This window comes from Primulina tabacum, chromosome 12 (genome assembly GCF_025594145.1).
Source record: "Primulina tabacum isolate GXHZ01 chromosome 12, ASM2559414v2, whole genome shotgun sequence".
NCBI lineage: Eukaryota > Viridiplantae > Streptophyta > Magnoliopsida > Lamiales > Gesneriaceae > Primulina > Primulina tabacum.
Window position 1 is genome coordinate 7,109,939 of NC_134561.1, and position 26,394 is coordinate 7,136,332.

At 37.4% G+C, this 26,394-nt stretch overlaps 1 protein-coding gene across 1 annotated transcript; it reads right to left on the reverse strand.

Moving 5' to 3' along the window:
• Positions 1-1,826: 1,826 nt before the first annotated feature.
• Positions 1,827-26,106, reverse strand: LOC142520600 (chitin elicitor receptor kinase 1-like). The gene is made up of 11 exons (XM_075623649.1): positions 25,327-26,106; positions 20,447-20,473; positions 20,053-20,208; positions 12,902-13,095; positions 7,208-7,297; positions 5,572-5,665; positions 5,339-5,490; positions 5,171-5,265; positions 2,589-2,727; positions 2,402-2,497; positions 1,827-2,313 (listed from the first exon to the last, which is right to left on the reverse strand). Exons 1-11 carry the CDS (start codon positions 25,937-25,939, stop codon positions 2,149-2,151), a joined length of 1,821 nt encoding a protein of 606 aa, XP_075479764.1. The 5' UTR covers positions 25,940-26,106; the 3' UTR covers positions 1,827-2,148.
• Positions 26,107-26,394: the final 288 nt, after the last annotated feature.

Sequence of the window (26,394 nt, forward strand, 5' to 3'; positions counted from 1 at the left end):
ATGTACGTTTGAGAAGGGTTCTCGAACAATACATGCGATGCCACTATTTATATTTATCACATAGTTATCGAATTAATATGCAACCCTCGATGAGCCAATGATTGCAGATTCGATCGGGATATATGAGATGAAGGGACCGAACTGTACGTTAATCATAATCGACTGATTTTTGCAGGCACTATCAGTGATACCTAGGGGATCATGGGGCGATGCTACTAGACGCTCTTACCATGATCCGATGGGTGCAATCAGAAATGAGTTCTGACATTCTTGATCAAGGTGTTGATAAAAAGAATTGGGCTAACTAGGGTAAGCCCGAATAAAGGATTATGTCCTGAATCACAAAGAGTTGTGAACCCACGGCTAGCTGTATCCCTGAACCATTGAGGGTCACACAAGTACTGGATTGTTTGTTCCCGTTGAGAGAGTAAAATTCAAGGAGTTGGATTTATATAGTAAATTCAAAAGAGTTGAATTTATGATAACTAAATTTTGAGAAAATAAATTCAAGGAGTTGAATTTATAATATAGTAAATTCAAAAGTTGAATTTATGAAATTTGGAGAGAATAAATTCAAGGAGTTGAATTTATAAAATTTGATAATTTAATTTATTAAACTCAAAAGTTGGGTTTATTAAATATTAAATTTTGGAGGTGATAAATTCAAGGAGTTGAATTTATAATTTAAATATTAAATTCAAATGTTGAATTATAATTGATTTAATTTATTAAGCTCAAAAGTTGAGTTTATTAAAAATTAAATTAAATATAATGAGAAGTATATTTAATGAACTTGTAGGAGTACAAGTCCAACATACTAAATAATTAAAGTTCTTAATGGACTTTGATTTATTAATTAAACTAGTTGGACTAGCCCAATTAATTAATCAAGCCCATTAATGTTAATTATGGTAATTAGGTCATGAAAATTTTCTTTTAAGAAAAAGTTTGACCTAAAAGAAATAGCCTCCACCAATCTCAAAATGTGATTCACGAGAGTTGCATCAATTGTTCCTCCAAATATTTAGTTTACTTAATTAATGATATTAATTAAGTAAATCATGTTTAAAAGAAATATTAAGATTTCTTTATTCAATTTTATATATATGATTTTCGAGAGACTCTCCAAGAATTGAAAAAGAAAAGTTTCGGCTCTTTCAAAACTCTCGAAAATCTCTTCTCAAAACAAGAAAAAAATTGGGCTTATATTATTAAGTCGAATTTTTCGTGTTATATCTCTACGCAAAAGTTCTTCTAAATTTCTAGTGCAATTTAGAAGAGGAACAAATATTCCAGTCGTGGACCGGATTAGGAGATCAAAGAATGTTCGTAGGGATTTACAACAAGAGCTACATCCGCTAATACCGGAGTAGTTGGAGCCAAGTGAAAATTTCACCGAATGTATAAGATTTTTCAACTCCCTATGATTGTTAATATGTTAAAATCATACGAGCGCCCAAAGCAAAACATATTTTGATTGTCAAATTAAAATAAAAATTTTAAAACTTCCGCTGCATTTGGGCTTTATAGAAAACCGAGATCCAACACAAAATTCCCTCCACCTCCAAGCAAGGAAAATTTCGGCCAAGCTTTTCCATAGCCACCGCGTCCTGGTAACAGACCTACCTACCTTGCTTGTAGACTATATGCTGCATTGCTCTGAATTCAAGTATGCGATATCATATATGCTGCATTGTAAAATTATTTTGACACATTTTCACATATTTATTGATCATTATATAAATTGATGCAAGTGCTAAAAGTTCATTATATAATTTATATCATATTATATTTTAGTATCTATATCAAATTACAAATATTCAACATTCAATGTATAAATTGATTAAACAATATATCAAATGTCAATTATTACGTTACATACCTCAGTCGATATTCCTGTATTATGCAAGTACAACAACTGTGTTCCTGCTGCTAAATTGCTAATATAGAAAGAAAAACATTCACTAGCTGAAATAAAAATCTCCAGAAAATTTAATCTTGTAGCCATTTTTACCAAATCTCAATTATAGAGGCTCTTTCTTCCCCATTCACATCAAATAACGCTACACTTCAAATGTACGTAACTATACATTCAGTAACACAGCATCTGATAGTTGGATTCGTCTCGAAGACATGGCACTTCTGTTCCTATCTTCCAGACATTAAATTTAACAAACCTTGGTTTCCATAGAAAGAGCCCACGTCCCAATCTTCTGTTGACGACGAGAGAGTCATAAGCGCAACCACAATAGATCTCATGGTTGGTCGAATTTGAGGAGTTTCGTGTGTACAAGCTCTTGCAAGCTCGGCCAACTACAACAACATACAAATTTGGGGTGATTTTACTAAATTACCTCGAATAAGAAATCATGTGATCGGTAGCTTTAAAGAGTAATGAAACCTTGACAACTGATTCGAGGGGATAATCTGCAAGCGTGGGGTCAACCAGTGTTTGGAGGTTTTTGCTCCGGTTCGGATTATTAAAATCTTCTTCAAACTGCGTACATCGGTTGAACCCATCAATAAGTAGCAGACACATTCAATGGGATATTGCATCTAAATCATCCAAGAAACTCACTGGAACTTACCAACGCAACAAGGCCCTTTGAGTCTGCAGCAGAACCAGTGGACTTTACTATTGCATCTTTTGCAGAAATTAACTCATAAAGGACGACACCAAAAGCATAGACATCAACTTTTGGAGAAACATCACCATATTGAGCATATCTACAAGAAGAATACGGAAAGTCAAAGCGAGTCTCCTTTGTCGGGCAACCATCATGTCCCCGTGAAGCTGAATAATTCACATAAATTTTTTATTTTACATTAACAATCCAACAAGATAATTGTCAATCATTCTCCTTCAAAATCGATGAGCTTCTGTGACCTTTAAGGTCTCCGTCTTTTTCAAAAATTTTGCGAGTGATTAGCTAAATTACTAGCTTTTTTTTTACCTTTTCTAAAAGATTGCAACACTAGGAATACCATGGGTTCATTCAGTTAACTAAATTACAGTTTAATTAAAGATAATACAAATGTTGCTCTTCGCTCAGGTTGACATAAGGGCAAAATTTAGACAACACACGGTTCAACTTCATCAGCTATATCAAGTGTTAGAGTAGATGCCCTGCAAGCCAACGGTTGGCTTGGGAAGTTATTGACTCAGGTGAAATAAACAATCTTTATTTTAATATAATTTTACTTTTTATGGTCTTGTTATACTTTATCTGTATACCCATGCAATCAGCATAGATAAAGTCCTTGATTATACTTTAATACAAATGAATCGTAATTCGATGTTGAAACTCATTTGTAAATACTGTATGATCTAAATTCGTTCCTAGTCGATTCAGCCGCCTAAAACATGGATAAAGGTCGCTTGAGCTCGAGACTAGCATCTGTGATGTTGTGTACTGCGTTTCTTGGTAAGGGCATAGATATGTCCAAACATGCAGATGGGTAGTCATATGATGATTATACCGAACAACCCTCTCTCGGACTTTCCAAGTGGTTATCATTCATCGAGAAGATAAGTCCGTGGTTATGATTGTACACCATTAGTCCTTACGACCTGGGACAACACTGAGGCTCTATATGCTAGGGCTGTGCTTGGACTCGTTTACCGCTCCAGGAGAGTCATCAGGTGGCGAGGTTGGGTACAATTGCGACACATATAGGAGCCAGTGCATTGTAGTCGGGGATTCACCGCTCACCTACGGGTGTGGATATCCTATGTGATCTGATGAAATTATAGTGCGTGGAATCTTCGTCCAGAGTATGAGATGTACGTTAGAGAAGGGTTCTCGAACAATACATGGGATGCAACTATTTATATTTATCACATAGTTATCGAATTAATATGCAACCCTCGGTGAACCAATGGTTGCAGATTCGATCGGGATATATGAGATGAAGGGACCGTACTGTACATTAATCATAATTGACTGGTTCTTGCAGGCACTATCAGTGATACCTAGGGAATCATGGGGCGATGCTACTAGACACTCTTACTATGGTTCGATGGGTTTAATCAGAAATATGATTTCTGACATTCTCATGATCAATTGTTGATACATGTAATGGGCAAATAAGGGTAAGCCCACATAAAGGATTATGTCCTGAATCATAAGGAGTTGTGAACCAACGGCTAGCTGTATCCCTGAACCATTGAGGGTCACATAAGCGCTGGATCGTTTGTTCCCGTTGAGAGAATAAATTCAAGGAGTTGAATTTATATTATGATATGGTAAATTAAAGAAGTTGAATTTATGATAACTAAATTTTGAGAGAATAAATTCAAGGAGTTGAATTTATAAAATTTGAGATTTTAATTTATTAAACTCAAAAGTTGAGTTTATTAAATATTAAAATTTTGGAGGTGATAAATTCAAGGAGTTGAATTTATAATTTAAATATTCAATTCAAATGTTGAATTTATAATGTATTTAATTTATTAAGCTCAAAAGTTGAGTTTATTAAATATTAAATTAAATATAGTGGAAAGTATGTTTCATGGGCTTGTAGGAGGACATACTTAAATAATTAAAGTTCTTAATGGACTTTGATAAATTAATTAAACTAGTTGGACTAGCCCAATTAATTAATAAAGCACATTAATGTTAATCATGTGTATTAAGGTCATGACTTAATTATAAATAGGTGCAATCAAGCCATAACCCTAGCCTCCCTACACCTTGGAATTTTCGAAATTCCTTCTCCTCCTCCTCTCCAAATTTCGGCCACTTCTCTTTGGAGAAAAGTTTGAGCCGTCTCTCATACTTTGATCTCCAACGTTAAAACTTCTTCCAAATTTTCTAGTCCAATTTGGAAGAGAATCAAATCTTCTAGTCGTGGACCTAATTAGAAGAATAAAGAAAGGATTTTGAAGATCGTTCGCAGGGATTCATCAAGAGCTAGATCCGCCTATACCGGATTAGTTGGAGCCAAGTGATTTAATTCAGCAAAGGTATAAAATTCCAACGCCCTATGAATGTTTATTCATAAAACCATACGAGTGCTCAAACATATATATTTTGATTGTCAAAATAAATTAAAAATTTTTAAACTTGCGCTGCGTTTTGGGCACGAGAAAACCGAGATCTAACATCAAGATCCCTGCAACAAAAGTTAAGACCGATCATTGAACATGAAGATGTGTCTGGGGACTTACTCTGGTGGCATATACCCAAATGTGCCCACAAGACGGCCTGTTGGCAATGAAGTACTTCCCACTTCAGTTAGTTTTGTTAATCCAAAATCTGCAACCTGCATGGCAGTTTATGTAACTAAAGTATGACACAAATTGTTTTGAACAATAAGATAAAGGTTGTGCTGCAACCTTTGCGCGGAAGTTCTTGTCTATTAAAATATTTGCTGGTTTAATATCACGATGGATGTAGACTGGGACAGTGTGTTCGTGGATATATTCAAGACCTCTTGCTGAATCCAGAGCGATCTGCAGTCTAGTTGACCATGTCAGTGGTTCCCTGCCTGGAAAAACACATAATAAATCTAGTGCCTTTTATGAACGCCAAATTGTGTATCCCATTAATACATTTGAAAACACCTCACCTGAGCCACGAAGATGCTGACTTAAGTTTCCATTCTCAATATATTCATATACAAGAAACAGAGAGCCCTCCACGCAATATCCTATTAACCGCACCTGTGTCAAAACAAGAATTAAGAATAACTAGCAAGATCATTCTCGCAATCCACCACCAGAGCAGAACTGATCTATAATCTCAGAATGCATGAAAAACTACTATTGTCTAGCAAATTATTAAATGATTCTGTTTAGATTCTCCAAATGTTTAAATAAAAAATACAGAAAGAGGAAATCACGATTGAATGTAAGCATTTTGCACATACAGAATAATATACAAATTAATATTAACTCATAAAGGTTTTATTATTATTTGGTGTGCACATTTTTTACATCAAAGAGTACAAATAGCATTACATTATTTATCATGGGAATGAGAGTCAATAGAAGAAAGAACTTCCCACTTTTCCACAACAATTGTGGCTATGCCTCATTTTCGATTATTTATGGTGGTATAAAAAACATTTGTCGCATACATAAATGATAGATAAATTGCTTATTATTGAACATGTATATAGATCATATTTAGCATGACATCAACATTTATGCGGATAAAAGAGATTCATAAAAATCAGCGATATTCTAAAGATAGATGTCTTATGCCGTACAATGCACACTGCATGCATGTGTTTCATAAATCCCCAACCCAACCCAAGGTGGGTTACGGTTAGGCGGGTCAGCCCACAAAAATAAAAATAAATAAAGAAAAATAAAGAATCACTATAATTAATTAAAATTTGCATTTCATAAATAAATATTTATAAAAAATATCAATAAAATTTCTAATTATTGATCTCATATGTCTACATTTTATACAAAGTAATTAATACAAAAAAATTCATAACTTTTAATTAAAAAAATTACATATATCATCATAAATCCATAATGTAAAAAAAATATTTATTTTCCTTCCTGGTCCGCTTAGGCATGCGACCTGCACGGGTTTGGCCCATCTAGTCCCGTCAATTGAAAAAATTTCAAACCAACACACTTAAATTGTGTGGCGGGGTGGACCGACAGATGAGCCCAACCCAGATTGACGACTCTAATTCTAATTGGTATTCACAGTTTTTTGTGAATCAGAAATTTGACTCGTAAGTACAAGGTACTATTGTGAACTCAAACCACAGTTTTTTTAAAAGAACTTTAATTTCATTAACTAAAACAGAAAATTACACGAGAAAAAAATCGATTCTTACAAGGAGAATGACCCCTAGAGCAGAAAATATTTTAACAGAATAAATCCCCTCTCCCTAGCAAAGCAAGCAGAAACCGTAACAAAATAACTACCCCACCCCATTTTTATTCTTAACACAGAAAATAACTACCCCACCCCATTTTTATTCTTACACATTATATTTTAGATAATTCATATTTGGATCCAACCCATTATACCTATTAACCGAAACCCACTATTACCCATAAACGCTCATAACAATATCCACATTTCATAACTACAAAACCAGACTTCATGAAGACATGGCATTACTAAGATGAGTTGACTTCAACGGGATCATGTATTCAAAATGATGCAGCAAAGAGATAATGAAAACCATCATTCATAAATGAAAAACTCACGTATTGAAGAATATAGTGAAATACCAGGTTGAGGTGGTGAACATGCGTCAAAACCTTTAATTCAGCAAGAAATTCTCTACTGGCTTGCATATCCATTTTCTTTATTGCAGCTTTCTGCATGGAAATTTTTCATATAAGAACAAATATGATATAAAAAACCAGACATCAAATAATCCCTCAACTGGCGGTGGATAACGGATGAATGAGCCATATGGTATTGGACCTAGAATGGAACACAAATGGATAAGATCGAATACATAGGACCAAATGCGCCAGATCACAACTCCTAGCAAACTATTAACATAAAATCCTCAATGTTGAAGATCCGATAAGAATTCTATAAGAATCTGATAAGATCATATCCGATAAGTTGTTTTATGCTTAAATCTTTTATCCTTTGGTTGTAATTTAAATATTTGGATAGATTAGGTTGTTAGCCTTAGGCTTTCTACATTCTATAAGTATATCAGATTTTATTTGAAGTGAAATAAGACATTCTCACCTCCACATTCTCTTCATAAATCTCACATGGTATCAAAGCTAGCGGCCGATATGGGACGAAATACGGGATGGCCTCCACTTCTGAATCCACGACTCCGGCACCCACTCCACAACCCGTGAGCGACGCATAGGCCCTCTCAATCACCTGCCATAAACTTAATGGCGAGAATTTATTGCCTTGGTCACAGTCTGTATTCATGTACAAATGAGGCCGAGAGAGACAAGACTTCCATACGCGTTCCGCAACACGCCCCGAATCCACCGATCCAAACTACAAGACGTGGAAGGCTGAAAACAACCAGGTCATGGCGTGGTTAATCAATTCAATGATCCCTGAGATTGGGGAGAATTTCTTTCTTTATCCTTCTGCCTCAGAGATTTGGGACGCTGCCCGTGAATCCTACTCCTGCAGCGACAATACGGCTGAGCTCTTTGCAATTGAATCAGCTGTACACGATCTCCGACAAGAAGACTCCACAGTGACCGAGTATTTATGTGCTCTTACTCGCAATTGGCAAATCATCGACTTGACCGAGACGCATGATTGGAAATGCTCCAAAGACGAGAAGCTGTTCAGATCAGTTATCGAAAACAAATGAGTCTTCAAGTTCCTCATGGGCCTCAATAATAACTTTGATGACGTCCGAGGCAGAATCCTTAGCACAAAGCCACTGCCTAACCCCCACGCATCTTTCTCAGTGGTACGCCAGGAGGAAAGTCGACGCAAAAGATGCTGGGCTCATCACTACAATCATCTGATAGCTTTGCCCTTGTCGTTCAACGCCAAAATAACTCATCACCTACTGATGTTACGGCCCACCAAGGATTTCGTCACGGACAGCCTCCAAACAACACAAAAGGAAAAATGATTCCGGGACGTCCTTGGTGTGAATTCAGCAAGAAATCAACTCACAATATCGATAGCTGTTGGAAGATACATGGGAAACCAGTGGATTGGAAACCAGCCAGAGAACGTCGCGCACACAACGTTATCTCGGAGCAGCCCTCATCTACAGCAGCGCCTTTCACCAAGGAACAATTGGATGTTCTCCAGAAGTTTTTCTCCCAGCATATGACACTTCCCCATCTCCTGTCATCGGAACGAGTAGCACAGCTATTCCAGGTGATATTCCCCTTGCTCTTATTTCACAGACTGATTTATCGAGTTACTGGATAGTAGATTCTGGTGCATCAGACCATATGTCCAGCCAATTGCAAATGTTCACATCATACAGCCCCTTATGGGTCTCTCAATCAGTTCAAGCAGCAGATGGTTCTAGTACAAGAGTACTTGGTTCGGATTCAATTTGGTTATCCCCAGAATTATTCTTACACAACGTATTATTTGTTCCCGCACTTCATCGTAATATGTTGTCCGTCAGTGCCTTGAATAAGAACTTGCATTGCTCTGCAATTTTTTCGACTGACTCGTGTGTTTTTCAGGACCTGGAATCGGGGAGGACGATCGGCAATGCTGAGTGTTGTGCAAGTCTCTAACTATTAAAGATGAAGTCGCCCTTAGAGTCCCTATCTTCCAATGCCTCTGGCCATCATACTTCCGCAGTCCAATCCTTTAGAGATAAGAATTTTTGTTATGGAACTATCGTCTAGGTCATCCAAATTTTTTGTATCTCAAGAAACTATTTCCATCACTAGTGAATAACAACACTTCTCATTTAGCTCATTGTGATGTTTGTCAATTTTTAAAACATACTCGCACATCGTTCAAACCACAAAAATATATACCATCAAAACCTTTTCACTAATACATAACGATATTTGGGGTCCTTCTCGTGTCAAAAACATTACGGGTACTCGATGGTTCTTATTATTTGTTGATGATCGTCTGTCTTGGGTTTTTCTCATGAAAGACGAGTGAGACGTCTACAATTTTTAAAACATTCTCCGCTATGATACATACACAATTCTCAACTGATATCCAAATTTTACGAACTGATCGGGCTCGGGAATTCTTTAACACAGTTCTTGGAGACTTCTTAACCACTCGGGGAATAATTCATCAAAGCTCCTGCGTTGATACACCTCAACAAAATGGTGTCGCAGAATGGAAAAATCGCCATCTCCATGAGGTGGCTCGTTCTTAATTGTTCACACATAATGTTCCTCATCATTTCTGGGGTGAGGCTGTCCTCACAGCCACGTACCTCATAAATTGAATGCCTTCTAGAGTCCTTAAGTTCCAAACACCTATTCAATCTCTCCTCAGCATCTATCCTAACTCACACTTACTGCACAATATTCCATTGAGTGTCTTTGGGTGTGCATTGTTTGTGCATATTCATTCCCAACATAGAAGCAAACTTGACCCGCGTTCAGTTAAATGCGTCTTCCTGGGGTATTCATCCAATCAAAAGGGGTACAAGTGTTATTCCTGGACAACAAAAAAATTCTACAATACCGTGGATGTCACCTTCAAAGAGTCTGAATCATTCTTTCCATCTTCCTTAGATCAGGGGGAGCAGATGATTAATGACCTTAAGAATCTGGATTCTATACGCCCACCTCAAATACATCTTGATGATCTAGACCCAAATAAACACTATCCCACCAAATCATTCCCAAATTCTCCCTATTGATTATGTTTATACACGTAGGAAGTCTCCTCAAGGCCAAACACACAATCAGCAAACCAAGAGCACTCCCTCAATCCCAGATCCTCTGGAAAACAATCAAGGTACGCCAATCTCCAACTCACATGATATTGATGATAGACCAATTGCATTAAGAAAAGGAATCAGATCGTGCACCCAACATCCTATAAGTAATTTTGTCTCTCTTGATCTATTGTCTCCTGCATATCGAGCTTTTGTTGTGAATTTAGACCAAGTACAGGTCTCATCAAACATCACTGAAGCCCTGGAACATCCACAATGGAGGGCGGCGGCTTTTGACGAAATACATGCTCTTGAGAAGAATAACACTTGGCAGATCATGGAACTTCATCCTGGAAAACGAACTGTTGGTTGCAAGTGGATTTTCACAATCAAACACAAGGCTGATGGGAGCATTGAACGATATAAAGCAAGATTAGTAGCAAAGGGGTTTACTCAGACATATGGGATTGATTATCAAGAGACATTTGCACCTGTCGCCATGCTATAAGGTTCGTATATTCCTATCTATTGCTGCAAATCTAGACTGCCCTCTATATCAACTTGATGTCAAAAATGCCTTCTTAAATGGGGATCTGGAAGAGGAGATATACATGTGTATTCCACCTGGATTCGAATCCAAGACAACAGCCAATAAAGTCTATCGGTTAAAGAAATCTCTTTATGGTTTAAAGCAGTCTCCCAGAACTTGGTTCCACAAGTTCACGAAAGTATTGAAAGAAAGTGGATACACACAGTGCCAATCAGATCACACTATGTTTATCAAGCATTCCAACCCAGACAGGATTTCTATTATCATCGTCTATGTTGACGACATTATAATTACAGGGAACCATGGAGAAGACATCACTCAAGTCAAGCAACTACTCTCAAAAGAATTCGAGATGAAGGATCTAGGGTACTTGAAATATTTCTTGGGAATGGAAGTGGCCAGATCAAAGCATGGAATTTTTATTTCTCAGAGAAAATATGTCCTTGACCTTTTGAAAGAGACTGAGATGTTGGGATGCAAGCCGGTTGATACTCCTATGGATCCAAATATAAAACTTGGAAAGAATGAGGAAAGTCCAATGATCGACAAAGGACGATACCGGAGATCACTGGGCAAACTGATATACCTATCTCACACAAGACCTGACATTGGATTTGTTGTACTTAGCCAATTCAAGAACAATCCAACTGAAAAACATATGGATGCCGTTTTTCGTATATTGAACTACCTCAAAGGATCTCCTGAAAAGGGACTATGCCTCCAGAAGACAGCTCTAAGAAACATACAAGTATACAATGACGCTGATTGGGCAGGATCTTCCACTGACAGACGATCCACATCTGGGTATTGCTCATTCGTATGGGGTAACCTTGTAACATGACGGAGCAAGAAACAACCTGTGGTAGCAAGAAGCAGTGCAGAAGCCGAGTTTTGGTCCTTGGCCAATGGTACATGCGAAGGGATATGGATACAAAGGTTATTGGCAGAACTGAAAATAGAGGGGCATCAAGTAGTAGAACTGAAGTGTGACAACCAAGCGGCGATAAGTATTGCCAAGAATCCAGTCCATCATGATCGAACTAAGCACGTTGAAGTCGATTGTCATTTCATAAGTGAAAAACTCGAGAAAAGGACTTCGAAAATCTGTCACGACCCTAGCCACGCACAAGTTGCAGACAATCTAACTAAGGCCTTATACCGACCAATCTTTGAAAATTTGGTATCCAAGTTGGGCATGATCAACATATACAACCCAACTTGAGGGGGAGTGTTGAAGATCCGATAAGAATTCTATAAGAATCTGATAAGATCATATCGGATAAGTTGTTTTATGCTTAAATCTTTTATCCTTTGGTTGTGATTAAAACATTTGGATAGATTAGGTTGTTAGCCTTAGGTTTTCTGCATTCTATAAGTATAGCATTGTATTCAGATTTATTTGAAGTGAAATAAGAGATTCTCACCTCCACATTCTCTTCATAAACCTCACACTCAACAATCTGTTGAAGGGGTCCTATGTCAGCACTCCAAACATGTATCTTGTTATTTCTACATTTTGACCAAAACACCCTAATAACAAAACAATAATATTAGTTTGCTGACCCAACAACCGTATGAAAGTCGAAAACAAAAATCCTTGATATCTAGGTTCAATTCATTTGATTATAACCAAAGTCATTTGTATGCTTGATGTATAGTTCGAACTAGACTCTCCCTACATCATGGCTCCCTAATTGGTCACTTCACTCAATCCTATCTTAGTTTATCTCTAGGCTTTGATCTTGATTAATGATGAGATTGGGGTCATATCAGATAGTTTAAGAAATGCAAAAATTTCAAATTGATAGTTACTTTTATTAGTTTCCACTTTGGTCCCAATTGAATCTGTATTGAATTCAGAAATTTAAGAATCCGCTGTGATCCAAGTTGCACCCCTTCTACCACCAGTGCTTTTTACTTATGCGATAGGACAGACTTTCAAAGAACCAACAAATTACACAATTTGCATAGAAATTGAAACTTCAGTACAGTCAGACCTTGGCTTGCAATGCTATAACCATTCTCTACAGCACAAATAGAATAACTACTTACCTCACCTCGGAGCTCGGCATAGTAGACAGAACCAAAACCCCCTTCACCAATCTTATTAGCAATGTCAAAGTCACTAGTTGCGCTTGCAAGTTCTTCGTATGAGAACTCAACAGATTTGTCAATAGTAATGCCGGTAAGCCCATGAGAGGTATCCCGGTTAACAGGAGAATCGGACGCATAGATAAATGTGCCTCCTGGAGCTCATTGAGAAATGAAAGAAAATTAGATTATCAAATAGTGTAAGGACACCAATTACTTATACGAACTCGCATATAACAAAAGTAGATAAAAAACAAAAATTGTTTTGAATGCTTCTGCTGCAATTGCAGTGTCAAATATCTTCCTCGTTAGAATGACGAATATAAAACAATAACTCCTTATCATGAATGCCCAGGATCCATTGTTTAGAAAGCAATCATTGAAGCTATCGTATGAGTTGTAAAATACAGCATTATCAAGACTTGCATGTTTAAACTGAAGCTTAGCATCGAATAGAGAGCTTTCATCAGCAATATGTACACACTTCACAGTGCCTTATCTTTGGTTTTAATGAATTCTAAGTTTTCTACCATCACAGATTTCGAGACGATTTGTCCTTCCTCACCGTAAATGAAGCATTAATCTGCCGACTCCAGATAGAAATCTTAAATCAACTATCCCTGGATTTCAGTTCTTCTAATTTTAAGTTCTTTAAGTTCACTCTTTGAAATGTAAGGCGAGCAACTACACTCACATGACACTGATCAATGCTACACGTCGACTGAGGCTTCCCCATCTCAATGGCAAGACATAAAAAGCGACAAACTAAATCTGTTCTTGATCTTCATAACACGTTCTTTCGGCAAGAACTGACTCCATATGTCTTTGCTCAGATTGTTCGTAAAGAAGGTACAAGTTCTCTTACCACACATAACTGTTTTAAGCAATCTCACCCAGCAATATAGATGTATTTTTCAGGGAGATACCGAAGGAGGAGAACCCTGTGACGACTCGGATTTTCGAGGCAGATCACACAAACAATAAACCTCGAGAATTTTAGCTCAAGCTTGTCAAACTCAGAGCTCAAGAATTGGACTTGAAATTTCAGCTCAAGATGTGGAAAATACAACATAATGAAGCTCAAGGCATCGCAAAACCGCAAGGACCAAAATGTTGCCGATCGGAGAAACCCTAGCTCATGAACTCAAGATTTAAGCTCAAAGAAGCTCATTGATTTATATCCTAAAGTAGCCAAAAAGTATGACATGGGAGGAACTAGAATTTGGACATAATTAAGATGTAGGGAATGACCCTCGAGTGCACCAAGGTGACCCTTGGTTGTGGATAAACTTTGACTACTTTGAGGCTACTTGGACCATCATTCTTGGGCACTTGGACGGCCACAATATCGGCTGAATGGAGGGGATTTCAGCAGCCATTTTCAGCCTATAAATACCACCCCACATGTTGTCCGAAAAGCTCGAAAAATTGTTGTCCAAAAGCTCAACCAAGTGTCGTCCAAGGCTTGTACGACATATGGTTCGTGTCGGTCAAATTTCGTCCGAGTTCAAGCGAATTTCGAGTCACCCATCGAACAACATTAAGTGGGCTTCTATATGTTTTAAAATCTTATTTATGAGTTAAAATTCGACCGTATACTGTATTTTTGCTTTGAATCGCTTGCTTTGCATTTGCATCTTTGGCTAAGTTCTGTTCCGATTCGATTTGTTCCGTCCGTTTCATTTGATCCATTCGATCCGTCTGTTTCGTCCCAATGGGATAAGTTTGTTTGATATGATTCGAATGATGGCGCATTGGGAAAGCCTGTGAGGGAAAATACCACAGAGGGAGCCCGGATGCAGGAAAAGACCTCAGAGAGAGCCTATTTACAGGAAAAGCCCCAGAGGGAGCCCAAGATCAAGGACAACCCATGGTCATTCTTATAAGAATCTGTGTTCAGTATGTGATTCTGATTTGATAAGATTTTATTCTGTTAACATTATGTTCTATTTGATATGATTTGGACGTCTGGTATAAGTTCTGAACTCTGTCTGTTCCGTTTTTGTCTTCTCCTTTGAAAAATGATCACTTTAAAGATATGTATATGTATAACTTGTTATTATGGTATTCGATCGACCCCCACTTGCTGAGTATTTCCCAAAACGCTCACCCTCATATGCCGTACGGAACTTTATCGAGGGTTGGGGTCATAATGTTAAGTTTTACTTCAAGGAAAATAACATGATTAGTTTCCATTTTGCAACAGAAAAGGACAGAGAAGGAGTTCTGAACGGAGGCCATACATGATTAAGGGATGTCAACTATACTTGAAGAAAATGCTGAGTTGCTTCCTGCTTTTGAAGGAAGATATGATATTTGTACCAACTTGTGTACAAATATTTGGGGAATGTACCATTGAACCTGCTGCCCAGAACGTGGAACCTACAGCCCAACAGTGAACCTACTGCCCCTAAAGTCACGGGTAATGTGCCACCATTGGGGAATGTAGAGCATGTAGGGGAAAATTCAGACTATGGACAGGAAATTATATATGAAGACGCTGAAGTCGACAGTGAGGAATGAGGATATTCTATCTTGTGTGAATATCCAAGACAAGGATGAATGGAAAACAGTGATGAAAAAGAAAAACAAGAATACCAGTAAAAAAAATGGCAGGAATGGGCTAAAACCAACTTGAATAGTATCTCGAGTTCAGCGGAGAAAGAATATGCCCTTGATGACCTCCACTCTAAGTTACCAATTAAGGATGGGGAGTTGAGATTTTTAAAGAACAAATCTGTCGAGGTGCGGCTACCAACCTATTGGAACATAAGAGGCTTTAACAAGCCAAGCTATAGTCAAATCTCATAACTTGGACATTCTTTGTCTTTTGGAGACTAAACAGGATGTGGATGCCATGAATAAAGCTTTGAGACTTCGGTTTCCAGGTGTGATGGCTTTGAATAACTCTGTATTTAATGATAAAATAAGAATTTTGCTATTGTGGAATGCGGATGTGGTGAATATTTCATTAGTGGATATGAATGATCAATTGATGTATGTGAAGGTTGTTTGTTTAAGAATGTTCTTTTCTTTTTTGGCCACTTTTGTGTATGGTTTGCCTTCTACTGCTACCCCGAAACCAATGTGGAATTCTCTAAAATATTTTGGGAAGACTACTACTGAACCTTGGATTGTACTCGGGGATTTTAATATTTACTTCACTCTTGAGGATAAAAAAAGAGGGGGTTGCTATTAAAAAAATTGAAACTGTGGATTTTGAGGAATGTGTAGCACAGTTGGAATTGGTGGATCTACAGAGTCAAGGATGTTTCTATACATGGATGAATTCGACTTGTGTGTTCCAAGTTAAACAAGGAGATGGTGAACAATGCATGGCTCTTATATAATCCTAATGTGTTAGCTGAATTTATTGTTCCGGGGTGTATTTCTGATCACTCACGTTATATTGTTGCCCTGGATAACGTGGAAATGAGGAGAGGTAAGAGCTTCAAATTTTTTAATATGTGGACCCTTTATGATAAATTTGAGGATGTAGTGAGAAACAATTGGGGTACGAATAAGGTGGGGACAGCGCAATATCTCTTGAGCAAAAGATTAGTGGACTTAAATACCCCTAAAAAGTTTTGAATTCACGTCATTTTAGTCATATATCAAGTAGGGCAAAAATGGCTGAGGAGGACCTGGAGAATGTTCAAAGATGTGTCTTGTCTGGAGGTATTTCAAATAGGGACATCAAATGTTTACGGGAGAGACTGTTTTTTGCTCTGAACGCAAAATGTAATTTTCTGAAACTTGGAGATAGATGTTCAAATTTTTTTCATGATCTAATTAAGAGGACCAATCGGGAAAATATGATCTTCACGATTAAAAAAAAAGGATGGTAACACATCTAACCGAGATGAGACTGCTGAAGATTTGTTCGCTGCTATAAGCAACTGTTAGGCACAGAGGTAAACAGAACACAAATGATTGTCAGAGATAATATTATAGGGGAGGTGGTACCACAACATAAAAGGGGTAGGCTAACTTCTGAAATTAGTGTTGAGGAGATCAAGAATGCGCTTTTTGACATCGATCTTGTCCCTAAATCTTTACACGCCTCTTCAATCAATGATTACGCCCCATTTCTTGTTGCAATGTGCTCTACAAAATCATTTCCAAGGTATTGGCTAATAGATTGTGCAGGATCATGGGGGATATTATAGTGGATGAGGCTCAAACGGCATATATCAAGGATCGCTCAATTGTGGATAACATCCATCTAGCACAAGAACTTTTTCGAACAAAGTATTATGAGAAAAATACCTCAGCTAGCTGCATAACGAAAGTGGACTTACAAAAGGTATATGACACTATACATTGAGATTTTTTACGAGACAGTCCTGGAATTTCCTAATACTTTCATTCTTTGGACAATGGAATGTGTTACTACGACATCTTTTTTTGTCTCGGTAAATGGACAGCTGCACGGTTTCTTTAAAGGACAACATGGATTGAGACAAGGAGACCCGCTATCGCCATATTTGTTTGCTATATGCCTAGAAATGCTTTCGAGATCCTATAAATTGGCGTCTACCTCCCCTGACTTCAATTTCCACCCCAAGTGCGAGCCGTTGGGGATTACTCATTTAGCGTATGCGGATGATCTTCTTCTTCTATCAAGAGGTGATGTTGGGAGTGGGGATTTTGAGGCAATGTCTCTCGCAATTTGGTAACATGGCTGGGCTACGTGCCAATGCGCTGAAATCTAATGCGTTTTTGGCCGGAGTGACAGATGGAGAAAAACAGGAGATTCTGAGGTTAACTGGATTTCAACTTGGAAGTTTTCCATTTAGATGCTGAGGTATTCCTTTGGCTTCGGTTAAGCTTAATATACCTGATTATATAGTCCTTTAATTGATAAAATCTTGGTGAAAATCATTGCTTGGCCTGGAGACTCACTGTCCTATCCGGGAAGATTAGAGTTGATTAGATAGGTCCTTCAAGGTGTAGAGTGCTATTGTCTACCGATCTTACCAACCCCGGAAGGGGTTATATCGAAGATATACGGGTTATACAGTAGTTTTTACTGGTCGTCAAAGCACCCATCTGTCTCTAGGACAAAAATATGTAGACCTGCTGAAGGGGGCGGATTGGGTCTCAGAGATCTCAAGGCTTGGAATAAATCACTGTTATCAAAAGTGATATGGAACATTCATGAAAAAAAGGACTCCCGGATAAAATGGATTAATCATTTCTACTTTGCGGATTTCTGGGGTTGGATACCGAAAAGAGTGGATTCCCCGTTACTTAAAACCCTTGACATTATTCAGGATGAAATGAGAAATAGGATGGAATCAGAAGACGATGTGGTGGAAAATGTGAGAGATTGGTTTGATGGTAACAATAATAAGTTGAACAAAATGTATCATTGGTTCTCTCCTAATCCAATGATATGGCCATGGAAACCACTAATCTGGAAACCGGGCATCCTCCCAAAACATAGGTTGGCTTTTTGGTTGTTCGCCCATGGAAAATTCCTCACTAAGGATCGCCAACCCTATGTAATTGACAAGTTATGTGGCCTTTGTAAGTGTGATAATGAATCTTTCAACATCTGTTTTTCTTGTGTCATAAGACAGGAATTATGGAAGAAGGTGAGAGATTGGTTGGAGTTGAAGAAAACAATGGGGTCAGCACAAGCATTGCTCCGAGCATTCAGAAGTTGTTATCGTGGCTCAACTAAAGTTGCAAAATTTTGTATATCAGCCATTGCTGTGACCATTTCTCACATCTACAACATGAGGAATAGACAGTTATTCGATGGGAAAGACACAGATTCGGATGCTACTTTGAGGAAGATTGAGATTTTAATGGATAGAACTCATATTATGGACTGATGTGTGGCCTTTTCCATTGATCTAGCTGGAGACCTGGGGTATACCCGGCGTATTTGTAACTGGAGATCCAGTGTATGCCCTTGTACTTGTATGCTCATGGGTTTGCCACCGTTTTTGTGTTATTAGACTGGTGCATAATGTTTAGCACACTACTAGGACGTTTGGACAGAGATTCAATCGCTGGGTCACACACTCTGCTCAGGGCAGTGCATGCTGACCCAGCGCACCGGCTGTGCTTCATACAACTCACGCTGAACGAGGGATATGTTGATCTCTCCTGGGTATACTCATAGTTGTCAATAGCCCCTGTAGCCCTCGTTATAGCGAATAGCGTGGCGAAGTGATACCACATCGCTACGGATAGCGGCGCTATTGCAAAGTGAAGCTACATGCTTATTTCCTGTCATTTTTTTCTTCCAATTTTGGCTTTTTTGACATGTACTTAGTTAGGTTTTTGCTGAAAATTATATTTTTCTACATTTTTTGCTTTATTTTTGTGTCTTCTATGATATTTCAATGAAAAAACTTAAGGATTTAGTATTTTACAATTAAAGTTGATGGAATATTATGCTGAAAATTAAGGTTTTTGAATTGATGTTACTATATGCTATATATTATAAATTTATATACTTGTGGCGCTTTACTTTCAAATAACCCTCGCTACGCTATTCGCTATGCGCTATAGCCACGGGCAGCCTTTGCGCTACGGTGCGCTATGCGCGATTGACAACTATGGGTGTACTCAGTGTAATCGTACTGCACTATATTTACCCTTTAATGGAATTTTTTTAATTAAAAAAAAACTAAGATCTCTTATAAACAACTCAAAATTCCTCCCAAAACCAGTGTTGGACGGAGGACATTGATGCCCTCACAGTTAGACATGCGACGTCCTTAATGAGCTTCTTTCTCATTACGCCCACGATACATAGCTTTAATAGCATATTTGTGATGTCCGGGGTCTCGAAGAACCATGTAACAGGAGTTGCCTTCAGGAAAAACTGGTTCAAACCAAATATCCCAAAATGCTTCCCCTGACCCCTTCATAGATAAACTCGACCAAAAGGGAAAGCAACTGTTCTTAGTCATTTCTATTATGCTCATTAACTGCATATGATCTCCAGATTCCAGAGACACGTATCAGATATTTTTAACAAAAAGTGGTATGTGAAACATTCATTTTGTTAACGAATATCAAGTAGATGTAACAACAGATTTGCAGTAAAGAATCAACAACCCAAGATGACCAGCTTTAAACGAATGGCTGACCTTCAGATACTCCTGAGACCAATCGAATCCTGGTTGCAGTCTTTTTTCTCTGATATCCAATATACAAACATCCAGAAAATAACAAAACACCAACTACTCCTGCAACAGATATCCCAGCTATGATTCGACCTGATAATCCTGATAACAAGGTATAGAAAAATATCAGCAGAATACAAGGCTTTCCATTGCCATCTGTAGTCTTATTTGTTAGTGGAAAAACAAATGGAACAATTTTGGAAACCCATATGAAGAGAAAGCCGGGCCACCTTTTCTGCAAAAAGATAAAACATAAAATAAAAAATTGGTGCATTAAAATTCGCAATATGTCCAGTTACAGTAATTAATAAAATAATTTGCAGTTATAAAATAAAAGCCAAGGCATGCTACCTGCTATTTAGAGGAGGATAGCTCCCATTCTGATCTGCAGAAAATAAGTAATCATAGTTAAGGCAAAAGCTAAAGCAGTTGATCACATGATAAGAATCACTACAGAAAGCTTTCGAATTCATTGAGAACACGTTTGAGGGCATTAAATAAATCTCAAACTTCAACAAAGTGGAGCATTAGATGGTGACAAAAAGAAGGAAACTATAACTGTTGACATTTCGCTTAAAGCTCTTGCAATAAGATAGATGATATATTTCAAGATATTAGATACTTTGAGGAGGTAAAATGAAACGTCCACTACTTTTAACCTTAAAATCCTACTATTTTTTTTGTAAAATTCGAAACTTGCAATTTAAAATACTCAACATTTTCAAAATCCAAAAAATTAATTTAACATTTAAAATCTCAAGTGCATCAAATCCCTAAATCGTCAATTAACAAAAATCATAACCATTAACATGATCAAAACTAAACTTCAAAATAAAGCATAAAAATCCCTAATTAAATCATTAAAAAAATCTTTAAAACTTTGACTATCAAGCTAATGCGGAACATAATGTTCCTCGGGAGTGTACTGCCGGACTCGATCCACTCAAGCGTCAGCGCCTCCCTCATTCTCATCCTCACCTGCAACCATTCAAACCCAGTGAGTCTAATGACTCGGCACGTTCTAAACATGAGTAACAAATAATACATATACAGGCACATGCACCAAAAATCATATTTTTATTGAAAATAAGCTTGTAATCGTAAATCTTTAAATTGTAAAAGCTTTCTCATTTTGGGAGAAATTTGATCCTTGAAAGCGACTGGCTGTATCATCTGGTCGACTAATCAGTCTTAGCTCACCATTGCGCATGGGGACGGGCACAAGGCACCGACGTAAATGGAAATATGATCATTGGGTTCCCTCTGGGGCCTTCTCCCGTAAACTGGCTCCCTCCGGGGCCTTCTCCCTCACGATCTTCCCAAAAATCATATATCATATCCTTTTTGTCACAGTCAATTTACATCCTTCAAAATATTTTTTCCTTTTCTTTTCTTTTTAATCATAAAATATCATGCATTTCCACATTCGAAAAATAACATTTTAACAGTAAAAATTGCACAGCTTTATCATAAATCATAAAATCTCATTTTTTCATCATAAACGTTTTAAAATATCATTTAGCATGTGTTGTGATTCTTTGGAGCCTTTCGTACTACTCGGGACGCAAAATGACCATTTTACCCCTGGACTCCAAAATTCCCGATTTTGACTTTCTCTTACCTTTATTGACTCGAGCCTATCCCATAGTATCATATAAGCTTAAATTTGACTTCTAATATTTTTCTTAGACGTAAACTTGAGCCTTTCGATTTAATAACTTAATGACTAATCCATGAAGCGTTTTTAACCCGAATAAATTCAAAACTTAATATTTTCTTCCCAAATTTTAAACCTAAACTTTTCAACCTTAAACTTAACATGACACCTTAAAATACACACATAAACATTTCTTAGAAGTAAAATTAAGCTCCTCGACAAAATTTCCCAATTCGTTTTAAAACTTAACCGTGCGCCCCGATTTTAATCCGAATCGACTCAAACTTAACCAAACTTAAACCATAGCTTATTAACACCTAACCATACCTTATGCAACCCAAATCAAACCATTTAAGACCCTCGGAATAGCTTAGAACGCCTACTGAATTTTCTGCACATTTGATCAAACCCTATCCTAAGCCAACTTCCAATCCATCGAGCCTAGCCCTTAACCATCATGTCCAGACCCTATGTAGCCATCCTAGGACCTAGAGTGAACCCTTAGAACTATACTGGACCAGCCCCTACAGCCCTAGCACTTGCAACATTAAACTCGCGCCCCTACAAGCCTTAAGCAACCCAAAGCGACGTGCAACCTTTATCCTCCCTTTCCAGCCCTTGCACAGCCCATCTAAGACCATGACTAGGCCCTATTAGGACCCAAGAACATGTCCGTACAGCAGTTAACAGCCTGCTTCTTCCTGGGACCAAAAACGCAAACCCTAGTTCCTAAAAACCCAATTTTCGTTTAGAAACGTGCCTTTGCATTTAAAACGCTCGAAATACGAATACCATAGTGGTGGAACGTCGGTGACGAACGGAGATTGATTTCTATTTTTTTCTACCCTTTCTCTTGTCAAAATCCCACCAAAAAAACCTACCTAGGTATGCAAGGGAGTCAAGTGATCGTTGTTGGAAGGAAGAACGAGGAAGAAAGTCGAAGAACGAAGGAAAAAAAAATCGAAAACTTCCTTGCCAACATACCCAAGTTCGGCCGCTGCTCTCCTTCCCTTTTACGTGAATGTGTGTGTTCGTGTAGGTGTGTGTGTGTTTAGGTCTAGGAGTCTTTCTTTTATTTTTATTTCTTTAAATAAATAATAAAAGGCTTTCAAAATATTTAATTAATGGGCTTAATTAACCTTACTTTAATTAATAAATTAGGCTCATTAAGATTCATAAAATTATTAGGCCTCAAATTAAAATATTTAAAAATACTAATTTCCAAAAAAATCTCTTATGAAATACATAAATTCCTTGCTCCCACTAATTAATTTAAACTTGAACTTAAAAATGCAATAATTCTTAAAATATTTAAAATAAATGTTTTCTTAACTAAAATAAAAATTCAGCTTTTAATTCTTTAACACTTTAATCGTCTTCGGTCCTCCGTCCCCAACCACCGACGTCTGAAAACCTTTTAAATTATGAAACCAAGCAAAATTACACAATTAATCATTTAATCACTCAAAATATATCATTTATGCATCCAAAATATTAAAATAAAATATTTTAGCAATTTAATAATTTTCATGCAGGCGGTCTATGTGAACTGATTTTCGGACGTTACATAAAATAATGGCCTAGCACATAAAATGTGTGCACATAACTCGTGGAATTTATAAAAAAAATTCATCTCGGAAAAATTAAAACAAACTTCAAGTTAAAAAGAGATTATAATGTAAACTTTTCATGAAATTCTTATAACATGTTTCGGTGAAGGAGTCAACAACTTCTATGATGCAGAAAAAATATTATAAAAAATAGAACACATTTGGATTCACAGCTAAAATCCCCTACTCTGATTTTAAAGTGCGTTGAAAACTCAAATCTTATCGATAACTTGAACATGCTCTGAACACTATCAAGATCATATCTAACATAAAAATTTGTTCAATTATGAAATGATAAAATTTAGGAAAAATATAATTTATTCACGTGATTTGAATTAACGGTGATATTCTTATCATGTAAAACTTATAAAATAATGTCTGACCTAATATGAAATTGATGCGCTGAATGCCAACTCTATCCTAGAGCCTCACCTATAGTCCACAAGATCGATTAATGATTTGAATTACATATGATATCCTTCCAAAATGAAATAATCTAGGTAGATAAATTTGATCAACGGAATATATTTAGAACTTCGAGCAGAATGTACATAAGTGGTTGAAACAAATTGTAATACCCTTTAAAAATCAAAGTCTAAAATGACTTGTAATTTGTTGCAATAGATTTTCATAGCAACTTGGGTTAATCATTTTCCTAAAGCGATGACAAATACGAAGTGGTTGCTAAAGGGGTCCATGTGCAGTCGCGCTTGCGCACGCATAGGTTCAGGGAATGACAGAATGATATTAAAGACGGTCACCAGCAGGAACAACCGGAAATAAATACTATCCAGGGCAAATTCATATGCGGGTGGGAGCTAATTCTTGAACTTGTAGGAGTCCTCTCTAGATTACGAGTGCTAATGAATTGAGGGGCAAGCAGCGACGAGAAGGTTGTGTTCTGCAAAAAGGGTTATTGTATCACCTTTGTCCCACATATGTTAAAAATAAAAGTTTAAAATGACTTATAATGAGCTACGATGTATTTCCATTGTAACTTGGATTAATCATTTTTGTAAAGTGCGGACGGATATGAAGTAATTACTGTAGGTGCTCATTGTGCTAGAAAAAAAAAAGACACCACCCTTCCAAAAAACACATTGAAAACTTCACGAAGAGAGCAAAACTCCAATTTATGAAACTCCCACTCAACTATTTCTTCCATGGTCTTACCATTATTTTTTTCTTATAATTGTAGACTTTTAACGCCAAATCAGAACTAAGCTCAAAGTTTCTTCTATGAAGCTTCCTCATCCATAGCACATCTCTTGGTTTCCCAAACTCTGTTATTCTCTGAGATGGGTACTCATTTTTATCCTCAAAGATCTCTAGGGCTTTCTAAGTCTTGATATTTTGCTACAGTGCGAGTCAGATAATCTATTAAAAAGACCAGATACAATGTATCCTCTGTGATGAAGAATTCTACTTTCTATCCACATATGTGTGTACGTATACTCCTTTCTAGTGCAGGTTGAAGAAAAGCAGATGTGAAACAATGAGAGATGACAAGAAAAACATCTCAAAGTGAAATAATGGTATAAGATATTGATCTTTTTTTTTTACTATTTAGCCCAATTATGTCAATGCAATATTATTAGTACCCCTACCTTATGTTTCAGGAAACAGTCGTTAGTCGAGCATTGAGCATCATATAGAAAATTCCGTCAGGATTTCATACAAGAAATATTTCAGGTAACATAGAAAATTAAGGCATGGAATAAAAAATATACCAGTGGGTTGAAATAACATGACGCTGACAACGAAGTTTGAGGCTTGTGATTGTCAAACTCACAGACTAGTTATAATCTACTCAACAGTTTTAACCCGATAATCACTGCACCAAACATGAATCATCCCAATCTAACAAATAAGATACAAACAATTTCATACGATTCATTAACATTGGTTGCAGGATAATACTGTAATTAGAAATGAATATGAAATTTCCCAAAATTCACTTTGATGTCTCACCTTTCCCGGGAATATACACCACACTGGTACCATCACTGAAATTGGCCGTCGGATTATAACTCCTCACCAGAGTAGAACTCAAATTACTAGCTTGGGCCACCGACTCTAAGCTCTCCCCAGGTCTCAGAGGATAAGTCACAAACAAACCATAATCTTTTGATACGTCCTTGTCGCCACAGCTACAATTCACAGTGACATTCAACTGTCCAGTGTCCGGAATATTGAAAACGGGATAACTGTTAAACCTCGTCAAAAGCTGCACAGTCGTCAAATTCGAGTAATACTGCTCCGCGATTGTCTCGTAATTGTTTCCGGAGACAACGTCATAAGTGAACACGTGACCGAGGAACTCTCCGCCGATGCAGTCGCAACGGAACGGAATGTTTGTCCGCGTACCAGCTAGCACGCTGTCTTGATTATGAATTTGAGGGTTGTAACTGAGGATTGTTGGGATTGGGACGCCGGTGACTTGGTTAAGGTAAGAGAGGTTTGATTCCGGCCACATGTAGTAGGATGCTAGCGCCAAGTCACAGCCACGGCTGCACCGGCAATCGGCGGCGGAGAATAGTCCGATAAGCAGTAGTAGCAAAAACTTCAAAAATAGCAGGCTCATTCTGACCGGCGAAAGGCTATGGCGAATTTTCGGATCAAGATTGGCGATGAATATTCCAAAAGCGAGAGATTCGCATGGAATTTAAATGAATCGATCGGCATAATTTCGGAATCGTTGACTTAGTCTGTTCTTGAGCTAAGATTTGACCAACGAAAGAGTAAGAGCAGAAAACTATAAAATTATAATATATATATACACACACACACACACAGCTACGGCGCACACATATTGCGTGTAAAATACGTGTAACATATCTGATTTATGTATGGTCTATTTGTAACATATTTATGGCAAAAATTTATATGAGACGGTTTCACGGGTCGTATTTTGTGAGACGGATCTCTTATTTGGGTCGTCCATGAAAAAAATATTATTTTTTATGCTAAGAGTATTACTTTTTATTGTAAATATCGATAGGGTTGACACGTCTCACAGATAAAGATTCGTGTGATCAT